This window comes from Microcaecilia unicolor, chromosome 8 (assembly GCF_901765095.1).
Source record: "Microcaecilia unicolor chromosome 8, aMicUni1.1, whole genome shotgun sequence".
Lineage (NCBI taxonomy): Eukaryota > Metazoa > Chordata > Amphibia > Gymnophiona > Siphonopidae > Microcaecilia > Microcaecilia unicolor.
The window spans coordinates 172,331,713-172,345,019 of NC_044038.1; the positions used below are offsets into that span (position 1 = coordinate 172,331,713).

Consider the following 13,307-nt stretch of genomic DNA (forward strand, 5'->3'; position numbering starts at 1 on the left):
AATCCATGCCAGTGGCAACATCCACTGTTAAAGTAGATTCCAACTATTAACGAAAAACAATGGAAAAAGATGGTCCGTCAGATTAAACACATGTGCAATGCCATGTGGCTTTGGGGTGGGGAGTTTGGGGGAGAGGGGAAGAGGAGCCAGACCCTGTGTCCTAGTGAAAGAAATCTTAACATACTGAGGCTGACACAGTGGGGAACATTAAGTGACAATCAAGGGTCATGGATGAACTCCTTAAAAATGAGCTCCATTGAACTTGCAGCTGTAGGCACATGGCTGAAAGGATGTGCTCGAAGGGATATGCCCCTTTGGAACCTCAGAAGAGCAGAAGAGTGAATGAGGTTTGTTTGTTTTTTTTTTCCTGTCTTCTCTTTCTTGGATATGAAGTATTTAGGCATGAGCATTTATACCAGCCTTTGACATCGCATAAATGCTTATGCTGTAGGTTTGGCACTTAAATACCAACTTATGCTAGCATTCTGTAATGGCTTCAGTGCCCACGTGTGCTGTTATAGAATACCTGCTTAATGCTTAATTTTTTGTCCCTAACTTTTGGCACCCTTTCTTCAATCTACCACCCCTAAATGTCAAATCTGGTTCTCCCATCCATATGCCTGAACTCAAAATGCTTAGCTTCAAAAACGAAGGAAAACATCTACATCGGGCAGTAAATTGACATACTGTATTTATTGCACAAAGGTTCCCTAAAATTGGGAATGGTTATTATAATACAGTGCACATTTTAAAATATTTACAAAACAAGGAAATAAAGGGTATGTACATTTTACACATAAGAACTAAATAACTTAAGGAAAGCAACAATAGTTACAAAACATCAATTACAGCTAATAGGCAGGAAAAAAAGTACGCAAAATCCCGGGTTTTACATTTTGTTATTTGATCTGCGCGCCTGAACGCACATCTGTTTATCAGCTGATTCCAAAACAAGGAAATCTGAAAGTATAACATTTAATATTTTATCCTGTAGTTAAGACATTAATGAATGTAGGGGAATACACTAAAAAAAAGTGTCAGATCAGTTAAGTCTGTGTACCAAGAAAAACATGACAATAAAAAAGCTCTCCATATTACAGTACTGAAAAAAATTAATATTTTGCCGCTGCAAGAAGCATTTTCCTGGTTTATGCACCGTATTTTATATCTGTACCATGAAAGTTAAGCTATTCTGACCAATGTATTTGGCATTCCTATCAGTTATAATAATTTGAAAGAAAATGTGAATGTACTCCAGGTCTAAAATGCATTCAGCTGTCAAGAGCTGGGGTGAAAAGCAAGAATGAACACTGCTGTAGGAAAGCTGACCGTGCCAAGAGTTAAGTGGGTTTAAGTGCATGCTATTGGCTGTAGAGTCCACTTTGTTCTGATGGACCTTGTGGCAGAGAGCATACACGTACCTTAGTAACTGACCCCTTTAAGCATCTGACGGAAATGAGAGGATGGACTACCAACAGTTGCAAACATTTATACAGAAGCCATCACTGTTTAGATTTTTTCCCTTACTGAACTTTAGTACATAAGCATTGCCATAATGAGACAGACCAACGGTCCATCAAGTACAGCATCCTGTTTCCAACAGTGGCCAATCCAGGTCACAAATACCTAGCAAGATCCCAAAAAAGTACAAAACATTTTATGCTGCTTATCCCAGAAATAGTGGACTTTCCCCAAGTCCAATTTAATAATGGTCTATGAACTTTTCCTTTAGGAAGCCGCCCAAACCTTTTTAAAACTCTGCTAAGCTAACCGCCTTTACCACATTCTCTGGCAACGAATTCCAGAGTTTAATTACACATTTAATTACATGTTTTCCCCCCAGAGCCTTTTAGTTGAAAACTGGGACAAAAAAACCTCATAGTAACATAGTAAATGATGTCAGGTAAAGAGCAGCATGGCCCATCCAATCTGCATGGCTGCAACTGCCACATTTCATGTCTTCTTAGGAGTGCAAATATCATTTCACCATTTCAAACTGAGGCACTTCTACTAAGAGAATTCATATGACAAAGTGATATATTTACATGAACCAAAGCTCTATACATAAACATTCAGAATTTGCTTGTTACTCTTATAGCAAAAGTGCAAAAAAAAACAACCCCAAACCCTGGAGCTAAGCATTAATGGTGTATGTTTTAAATATACAGCTGTGCTCTCTCTCTCATTACCTGCACAAAACAGCTATAAAGTGAAACAAAAATTAATCTTCTAAACTTTCATATAAATTTATACAAGATCATTTCATATTGCATTCCAAGTTACAAAATGTTGACCTTTGCAGCTGGATTATTACTATTTTGAAAGTTAATGGATTTATTGACTTTAAAAAATTAAATTTGTGGATTAAAGGTGGAAGTTTTTTTTTAAAGCCTATGATCGATGTAGCAGAATCTAACAAAATTGAGACCTGAATTTTCTTTGTTCCTTCTGATTTCAGATATCAAAAACAGTTCCTGCTAAAAAAAAAAAAAAAAAAAAGATTGAACACTATTTTGATGGTGTATTTGTAGTGAACACAGATAACACTTACATAATCTTTTAAATTACTTGCTTTGAATTTTGTGAAACCAGGATCTCAAGTTTTAAATATGGGTAATTGTAAAACTGCCAATGAAATCATCAAAACACCAGCTGAAAGAATGAGCAAAGGAAAAAGCATACATCGCGCCCAGTTCAACTGAGGTAGAATGCTGAGAGGTTAATCCATCCATCTGTACTTAGTAGTTAGATAAGAGTTAACCAACTCTACAAGACCTAAGATCAATTACCGGCCATGCACAGCAAATGACAAAAGACAAAAACAATGAGAAGGAGCTACTACACTCTTAAAAAAAAAAAAAAATCAAGTGGTTCCTAAGTTAGGGGAATTTACATATATTAAAATACAAACAGGAGACAAAACAAAATGAGAAAAACAATTCTAAAATCTCTTTTTGAGGGTATTTTCTTGAAAGTATATTTTGATTACCCATGCTCAAAAAACCCCAACTCAAAACAAGTTTTTGTGCAATTGAGGGAATTCCTTATTTTCTGTTGCTGTATGAAGACTAATGAAATTCAATTATATTATCAAATGTGCAACTCTTAGGGGAGTTTTAAAAGCTAATCTTTATACAGAAATTTTCATACACTGACTTTTCATCAACTATTCCAGAACTCTTAAGCCCTGTACAGATGCATGAAAATATGCTGCAGTGGGGTGTAATTATAGAATGACACGGGGACAAAGTTTCTCTCTGTCCCGTCCCTGCGGGCTCTGTCCTCATCTGCAGAAGCCTCGAACAATTACGATTTTATATTTAAATCTTTTTATTAAAGTATAAAAAGGAACAATATTCTGTGCAAGTGTCATTTATAAATCACAAATAGAAAACAATAATAACAATGAGCAACTATAATAACACCCCCCTCTACCCTTCCAACCCCAACAATAGATGACTTCTACTACCCCAAGGAATCCTGATCCACCCTGTTAAAATATTCAGAAGTACCAAATACAGCCCACTCTGTATGCCCTAGCGGGGGAGAAATATGTCCTACAAAGCACTGTTATGATTTTTTTAATCTGTGGATGAATAATATGTCATCAATAATCTCAGGATTCAGTCTAGCTCTCCTGCCTTCCACAGTCCTTCCTGCAACAGAAATGTCTTCTCAGAAGACGTGTTGGTAGCAGGAATGCACAGGATTCCCCATGCAAATTTTGCCATTTGTGGCCAGCACTTTTGCTTGTTTTTCCAAAAAATGAAAACATCGTTGTCTGCATCACTTGAACATAAATAGCTGTCCAATTCATTAACAGCCTGCAAAGTAGAGAATGACATGGGGACAAAGCTTATCCCCATGGTTACCACAGGTACCCATGTCATTCTCTAGATGTAACTGAGTTCAGATGAAAAAAATATATAATATCCACAGATTAGGAAAAAGAGTGCCACAAAATGCAACTTTTGATAAAGCATGCCAAAATACCACCAGTATGAATCATAGTGCATAAGAAGAACATACTAGTAACAATTGCTCAGTTTTAAAGAATCTTAAAAGAACACAAATTATACATTCTTTTTATCTAACTTCCAAATGAAGGGACCCTTTTACTAAAGCTTAGCGCCCATTTTATACCTAGCACATAGTGTAAACTAGTTCCATTACCGCGTGCTAAGCCTTAGTAAATGAGCCCCAAAGTAATTGACTTTAGAATTATCTCATATATAGGGATCACTAAAAAAAAAAAAAGCGATTGATTGCTGGCCAGATATTCCTGACATGAATTTATTCAGAACCAATTTTTTTTAAATAATAGTCAGAGAGGATTGCTGGGGGAGGAGGTGTTGGGCTGCTAGCATGCAAATGCATGCTGGACAGGGCTCACCATTCCTCCCCAATGGTCTGCAAACCCTAACACCAGCTCCGAGCTGGCGTAGGATTTGCCACGGCCAGCGTGCCAATGTTTGGCGCGCTGGTCACTGATCATTTGGGAGGAATAGGTTTAGCATGCATTTGTATGCTACTTGCGCTAAGAGCCCTGTTTTGCATGCATTTGCATGCTAGTTGCATTCAGAGCCCGCAAGCGCGTTGTTTCACGCACTCAGGGGCTCTGATCACGCTAGTATGATGCTAACAGCCTTTAGCACCTGCGTTTGCTTCTGATCATCGGGCCATGAATATATTGCTGTTAATGGCTTGATACACACTACAGCAGGGGTTCTCAAGCTAGAGTCACATCTAGCTAGTCAGGCTTTCAGGATGCGCACAATAAATATGCAGCAGATCAATTTGTATGTCCTACCTCAAATTGTATACAAATTTATCTCATGCATATTCATTGTGGCTAGCCTGAAAATCTGACTGGCTAGGTGTGTCCCATGTGACTTCTTGGACTGCACTGCTGCCATGCCTAATGTATCCTTATATCTTAACTAGACACACTTGTTGAAAAAATGGTGCATATATAGCACAGCAAAGCAAGTAATAAAGAGAGCTTGACAGGGTTTTTTTTTTTTGTTTGTTTTGTTACTTTCTAGCAACATGGGTTCTATACATATCTTCCAAGCACAACATCTTTCACAAATATTTACACAATACTTTTTCCGGTGAGAAAATGTCCACATTCTGGTTGTTTGATCATAAAACAAAAAGGTGCCACAGAAAAAAAAATAAATAATTATGGAAAGCCAGGCTGCTACCTTCCAAAGAACTGGAGACACTGCATTACTCCAATTACTGTTCAGCCATTTTCCATCTCCTCTCTGCCTCTGTCCAAATTCTGCTGACAGTCCAGTCTTGTTACTGAGCAATGCAACTGCTATTTTACACTTAAGTGTTCTGCATCTCTGCAGAAAATGTCAAAAGCATTTAAAAGACTCCGACCTTTTCAACATCTTTGCAAGTGAAGTATCTTCTTGGTTTATGCAGCTAACATAAAAAAAAATAAGCCTCCAATGTGTGCATAATACAGTTATTGAGATTGGTTGTAGTAATGGCAACAAAATGAAGAGTCATTTGCTTTGACCAGGGGAGTTAGAAAGTATATGCAGTTCTTCTGTATTCCTGTTCACGTCTCTCTCAAATAGAGGTTTTTTTTGGGGGGAGGGGGGGCAGGTTTCTTTCCTTTTTTACCTTGTGCCATTTTAAAGAAGGATCTGAGCAACATATGGAGAATGAGTGCTGGCTACAGCTGCCAATAGAGGGAGATCACTGGATTCAATTCTAAAACGTAACAAGAAAAACACATTTACATTTTTGTTTACCATCAGCACTGGTAGTGCAGGTAAAAATCAAAACACTTCTAGAACACTGGTGCTGCTTAGCCCTTCTGAGCCATTACTTTTCAGATCAAAATTCAAAGCATATAAAACTTTGTGATAATTTAACACAGTTGATGTCTATATTCCTGGAAACTGGAAATTCAGTGCCTGTACCTGGCCATGGCCCAGCATCGAATTTCTGGGTTTAATGCCAGCGGGAGTTGTCGCTGGCTGAATATCTGGCCCACTAGGATGGTCACAAACATATGTTAAAAGGAGCATGATTTTTGCCATGAAATAAATTTGCATGTACTCCATCCTTTGTATGCAAATCTCTCATATGTATATTCATTGTGGGTATCCTGAAAAGCTGACTGTCTGGGTGTGTCCTGAAGATTGGATTGAGAACCCCTGGTTTACTGCAATATATGCTATATAATGAGATGCAAAGCAACACAGCTTGCATTTAACTTCACAAGCTGCATTATTCTTGGAAAAATAATTCCAGCTTTGAGCTGGCATTATTTTTACTCCCTGGGACCATGCTTCTGGGCAGCTATTTAAAGGGGCTGGTGCACAGTACAAATCGTTCCCCTCATCTCCCCATCCCGGCATCTAACAGTCACTCCTGCCCTAGGCTGCCGGCATTGGTCTTCTCTAACGACAGTTTTGTGGTACTACCAGGGGGTCAAGCAGACAAAAAGGAACACATACCTTGCAAAAGCACAAATAAACGTCACAGACTACCTACAGGACTGCGAAACACACAACCACACCGCAGAATATGGACCATGTTCAAACCACCCCAACTAGACACAGTAAAGACAGTATTGACAAAATACGTGCATGCATTCTGCCAACTTGACAAATGCTCCAACAACATGATGAAAAACCCACTAGACTGGTTCATCGAGTACCTCACCAAACACATCACATACATGTTTCAAAGAGGTCAATTTCCAATAGACAAAGGCAACATAGTACTCACAGCAATCCCCCAAAACACTACCAGCAAGATCAGCGATATCACAAATTGCAGACCAGTAGCCTCACTACCACTACTGACCAAAACGATGGAAGGTCTAGTAACACAGCAACTAATGGAATACTTGACAAAATTCTCGATTCTTCATAAATCCCAATCAGGTTTCAGACCACTACACAGCACTGAAACAGTCATAACCACCCAGATGACAAAATTCAGCATCATAATATGCCAAGGACAAAAAGTATTACTACTACAATTCGACATGTCAAATGCGTTTGACCTAGTAGACCACACCACACTAATGACACTGCTCGACAACATAGGAATCAGCGGTGCAATGGCAACATGGTTCAATGGTTTCCTAAAGACCAGATCCTACATTGTAAAGCTGTTCAACCAAACATCAGCTTCCTGGATCTTAGTGCGGGGTACTAAGGGATCACCAATTTCACCAATACTGTTCAATATGATGATGGCGCCACTCAGAAAAATACTGAAATTAATGGGTTTCAACCCATTTATATATACAGATGATGTCACCATCTTTATACCATTCCAAAACAATATCACAAATATACAGGACAAAATTAAAAAAAGGATTGGATCTCATGGAAGAATGGGCAACAACTTTCAAACTCAAACTGAACAGAGACAAAACCAAATTCCTACGACTATCCAGCCCACAGAACCCCATATCCTACCAAAAATTCACAATCAACCAATAAACATACCACATTGAAACACAGCTTAAAATACTAGGAATCATTCTTGACAAACACCTAACACTGGACAATCAAATATCAGCAGTAACATCAAAATCCTTCAGAACACTATGGAAACTGAGAAGAATAAGAGACTATTTCCCCATACAATCTTTCCGAATACTGGTCCAATCAATAATACTATTGCAACTAGACTACTGCAATGCAGCATACATAGGATACAAGGAAATACACTAAAATCACTGCAAACAGTCCAAAACATGGCAGCAAGACTGATTTTCAAAGAAATCGAAACATGAAAGAGCAACCCCACTGACTGAAACACTACATTGGCTACTAGTCAAGGCAAGAATATTTTTCAAAGCAAGCACCCTAATTTTCAAAATACTATTCAGAATGGCACCCGAATATATGCTTAACATGACTGAGCTATCCTCAAGAAATGCCAGCCCAGAAAACAGAAACTACCTACTCCTACATCTACCCAACCGCAAAAACACAATCTACAAAACTATCTACACAGCAGGATTTAGCTACCTGGGTTCCAAATGGTGGCACTCAATACCAAAAACCATAAGAAGCATCACAAATCTCCTCCACAAGTGGACCAGTTAGAGTGGGATATGGCCCTGGGTCCCCATTTCTACAGTCCACTGACCACTAGCCTACTCCTAGGCTCAAGCTTGTTGCTCTAATATGAATGTCCATCATATCTGAAGCTGTCAGAGAATAGAATTTACTATCATATCTTTGGGGGGTGGGTGGGAGGGGAGAGAGGTCATGCCTTAATCTCTCCAGTTGTTATCTGGTCATTTAAGCATCTTTTTGTAACTTAATCAGGATTGAAACAGGTCTAGCCGTCTTAATTTTTGCCCCTGCCATGTTGGTTTTGTTCTATTATGGAGGAAAAACATCTAACTTTTGGGAATGCACCAGCCTCTCCCCAAAACATGCCCCCTTGAAATCTGAATGAACTACAGACAAAATGTCTCAAATCAAAGTTTAAAAAAATCGCAACTTAAAGACGTTTTTGTGAGAAAAATGCCCTTCTTCTGCTTTATGACTTTTCAGACGTTTTTCTCTTCTGAAAATGAGCACCTTAGCATCTTTAAAATGCGGAAAAATTACAGCACTCTTCCATTCTGAGAGAAATATCCCTGTGTGGAGACTTGTGGCAACTATAGAATAGAGAAATGTAAGCAGCAGAGCGTGAAAGCGTTTGACTAGTGAGGTTGGGAGAGGTCCATTGCAGCTGTAGAAGAACTAACTGTGGATAGAAAGGTAGACAACTTCAAATGGCTAGGTGGATTAAACTTTATGCAGAGAGACTGGGCAGCTGGAACAGAAAAAGAATAGACTGCATGCTTCATAGAAGGTGAAGATTGAGAGACTGTACGGCTGATAACTTTATTGACTTAGAGAAAATACAAAGGGGTGTATATATTGTTAGTCAGTACTATCAATATCTTGGTCCTCTTACCAACATACATATTGCTTTGAAATAGAAAGAGATCTCTCAGCTTTCAAATTTACATTATTGAAAAATATACATGTGGTGTCAATTCTTGTTCTAGCAACTTTCAACAGCTGCTAGTATGGGCTGAGTGGTGCTCAACCCGCAGTTTAGGTCAAGGACAGCGTATTACAGAATTAGCTGAATAAAGCATTTAAAAAATAAACACACATAAGAGTGTGTTCTACATATAAAAGATGTATATTTGAGACCTTACCCCAGCACCATGCTCAGCTCCTTGACATGTACTCGTGTCTGGCCCTTAAGGTATTCTGAAAGCATTCTGCTTTTGAAATACAGCTCTTGCAAGCGATCTTCCAGGTGCATAATGCACTGCAAAAGACATTACATGCCAACATTCATCCTTCTCAGAACTGCAAACAGCTCCACCCCTTCACCAAATATGTTACTTTTGCCCCCACAATATTTACTTATTTAAAAACATTTAAATTCTGCCAGTCTTAACATCTTAAGCAGCTTATTAATCAAGTATTTAGATCGGTTATCTGTACTTTTTTTGCACTGAAAAATAAAAACTTGGACAGAATTATTCAAATCAAGACACCTGAAGTGCCTTTCAGAGGATGAAGTATATATGATTAACGTTTATAAATTTTATTACAGAAGCTAGCTGACAACTGGTGAAATTCAAAAGATTCTTCCACATAACCCCAACACTTCTTCCCCCACCATCTTCCTATTCCTACTACCACCCCCGCCCTAATAAACCAACTACTCGTTCTGCTGGCCCTCTCCATTCCAACCTCACCGCTGTAACTGTGCTCATCCTCTGCTTCACGCAGGCTAGTGGAGCTCTCACAAGCGACTGCCTCATCCACTAGTCAATATAGCCTACTACCGTTTACTGACACAGAGCTGCAGCTCCTGTGACCACAGGAGTCTTGCAGAAAGGCCTCTCCATATGCATGCATGTGTGTGCGCGCCAGGGGCGTAGCCAGACCTCGGCGGGAAGGGGGTCCAGAGCCCAAGGTGGGGGCAGGGGCACATTTTAGCCTGCCTCCCCCCGCCGCTGCAAGGTACCTTTGCTGGCCGAGGTCCCCAATCCCTGCCAGCCTTAGTCTTCAGCGCCGGTCTCCAGCTCATTCGCTCACTTCGGTGATCTATGCTGTGAGTCCTGACGTGCTGCATGTTCCTTGCAGGACGTCAGGACTCACAGCACAGATCAGCAAAGTGAGCAAACGCGCCAGAGACCGGCACTAAAGAAGACTAAGGCTGGCGGGGGTTGGGGACCCCCACCAACAAAGGTACCCTGCGGCGGTGGTGGCAGGGAGGGGGTGTCAAAATTGGAGGGGGCCCGGACTAGCTATGCTCCTGGTGTGCGCAAGCGCAAAATTATAAAATAATGCTGAATTTTGTGTTTATTTGGGTTCCTTTTTAGCCACAGTTCAACATGAAGAGAAACATCAGACTGTGCTGATGTCTGTTTGTTAACGTTTCTGCCTTTGTGTTAGTGTATCCTTTATATTTTAATAGCTAGACCACTGGTTCCCAAACTCAGTCCTGGAGGCACCCCAGCCAATCAGGTTTTCAGGATACCCACAATGAATATTCATGAGAGATTCATGAGAGGCATACACTGCCTCCGCTGCAAGCAAATCTATCTCATGAATATTCATTGTGGATATAGTGAAAACCTGACCTAGCGCCCCATCAGGACCAGGTTTGGGAACCAATGGGCTAGACCTAGTTCAATTAACTTGATGGGGAGCTAGGTCATGGGGTTGGGGAACACTGGACCATTTTAGTTTTTTAACTTGGAGGGGGAGGTGCATGGGAGGAGGACACATCTGAGAATTTTGCCATAGGAAATGCACCAAGATGAACCAAGGCTAGTCAGAAGGCTGCTTCTCTTTGTTGCTTATTTGACTTGTCCTCCTCACAGGGCCGGTCTTAGCAAGTGCGGGGCCCTGTACAGACCAATTTGATGGGGCCCCACCCCAGCTCCACCCTAACCCTAGCTCCAGGGCCCCCCCTCCCTCCGAGCTCCCAGCTCCCTCCCTGCCAGCTCCAAGGCCTCCCTCCCAGCTCCAAGGCCTCCCTCCCTCCCTGCCAACTCCAAGGCCTCCCTGCCAGCTCCAAGGCACCCCTCCCTCTCTGCCAGCTCCAAGGCCCCCCACCTTCCGAGGCCTCCCTCCCCTCCCTCTGAATTTTAAAAGTTACCTCCACGAGGGCAAGGCCAGAGCTGAGAGAGGGAAAGGAAGGCTCCTGAAGCGCCGGCGAGCAGCTCGCACGCTTTTCACTCCTGCCGCTGCCTGTAACCCGACGAGGTAACTTTTAAAATTCAGAGGGAGGGGGACTGGAACTCGGGCGGTCGGGGGCGGAGGCGCGCTGCGTGAGGCCCTATGCGATCACCTCGCCCTAAGACCGGCCCTGCCTCCTCAGAACACTGTTTTAAAACAAACTACAAATGTCCTTCTGGCCTGACCAATTACACTAGCTTCAATAATAGTTTAGTATTTGTTAATACTTACAAAGTTTGGGGATAAATTGTGCTTATACAGCTGAAGAGTGGAATGCAGCAAATTGGAGACAAGACTTGAGACTAGCACCTCTTTCCCCAACTTATTGTCCGTTATCCGTCGTTGGCTACTGGCCACCTGTACTGCCCACTTATCCACGTCTGCGAGAATGCAGACAGCTTCTGCAATGGGTTCATCCAACACTGGATGCTAAGGGGAAAAGAGAAAAGAAATGCAGAACACAATTAAGGAAATACAAATTACACAAGTATTTCTGAGCACTGTATATTCAAGGATTGTAAATTAATTTTATACCTATAGAAAACTGTAAAAATCATAGAATTTTTAATAGAGAGTTGTGGTAGCCGTGTTAGTCCACTCTTAAAGGTTATCAATAGAAATCAAACAAAATAAAACATGGAAAAGAAAATAAGATGATACCTTTTTTATTGGACACTAGTAAAACATGCCCGTTTCTTGCGGCAATGAAACGGGCGCTAGCACGGTTTCCTTCCGGACCTCCCCCCTCCCCTACTCACCCCGTCGGCGTTCGTCCGCCATTGTTGCGGACCTTGGCACGCCACCTTCACTCTGCTGACATTGCTCCGCCCTCGACGTCATCACGTTTGACGCGAGGGCGGGGCCCCAACACAGTGTTTTCGGTGGCTTCACCACCACGAAGGCTTCGAACCGGAAGGAAGTGCCCAGAGGACCTGACAGTGACGTCAGTGTCCTCAGAACGTTGAGGGTGAGTTTTATTATATAGGATAACTTAATACATTTCTTGATTAGCTTTCGAAGGTTGCCCTTCTTCGTCAGATCGGAAATAAGCAAATGTGGTAGCAGATAGTATATATAAGAGAAACATCAAAGCATTATTTTGACAGTCTGACAGAGTGGGAGGGTGGGGGTATGCATGGGGACATCAAAGCATTTCATTGATATTCTAACAGAATGGGTGTTTTACATGCTCATCTTCCAATGTGGTATATATCATTCAGTGTAAAAAATGTAACGAAGGATGCTATATTGGAGAAACAGGCCAGATGCTTAAGACAAGATTCAACCTGCACAGACATCACATGAAAATAGCCGGTGCCAGTCAAGCCCCCACCCCTGTGGGCCAACACTTCACAAGACCAGAACACTGCACCAGTGATTTCACAGTAAGAATACTGAAAGGTAATTTTAAAACAATACAGGAAGGTAAGACCTTTGAAATAAGAATGATTGAATATTTTGACACCCAACAAACAGGACTTAATAAGGATCTGGGTTTTCTAACCCATTATAAACCATAAAGCTGTATTTCTCTGTTTATTACCCTCCTCTCACCTACCAACACCCATTCTGTTAGAATATCAATGAAATGCTTTGATGTCCCCATGCATACCCCCACCCTCCCACTCTGTCAGACTGTCACAGTAATGCTTTGATGTTTCTCTTATATATACTATCTGCTACCACATTTGCTTATTTCCGATCTGACGAAGAAGGGCAACCTTCGAAAGCTAATCAAGAAATGTATTAAGTTATGTCCAATAAAAAAAGGTATCATCTTATTTTCTTTTCCATGTTTTATTTTGTTTGATTTCTATTGATAGAATTTTTAATAAATCTGTACCAGCATGTAGTCTCTGATTCCTGAGACCTGGGAAATGATCCCTCAGTCCCTGTCTGTCTTCTCTAGTGACCTAAAGAGAGATTCTCCAGGCCTGCACAGACATCACTGCTTTCACCCCCTCCCCCCGGCTGCACTTTTTCCTCCTATGAACCAGGGGAGAGGGTCTTTGGGTCAGTGCTCTCACCACGTGGCCATGCGGCAGGGAGCCCCTA

The 13,307-nt window shown here is 41.2% G+C and overlaps 1 protein-coding gene across 4 annotated transcripts in view; it reads right to left on the minus strand.

The window, feature by feature from the left end:
* Positions 1 to 5,013: 5,013 nt before the first annotated feature.
* FNIP1 (folliculin interacting protein 1) overlaps positions 5,014 to 13,307 on the minus strand; it is a 148,733-nt gene continuing 140,439 nt past the window's right edge. For all 4 annotated transcript variants that reach the window (XM_030212712.1, XM_030212714.1, XM_030212711.1 and 1 more), the window contains 3 exons: positions 11,484 to 11,681; positions 9,209 to 9,324; positions 5,014 to 5,730 (listed from right to left, as the gene is read on the minus strand). In XM_030212712.1, coding sequence (XP_030068572.1) covers positions 5,652 to 5,730; positions 9,209 to 9,324; positions 11,484 to 11,681 — 393 coding nt within the window. In that variant the 3' untranslated portion in view covers positions 5,014 to 5,651. The remainder of the gene's footprint in view (positions 5,731 to 9,208; positions 9,325 to 11,483; positions 11,682 to 13,307) is intronic.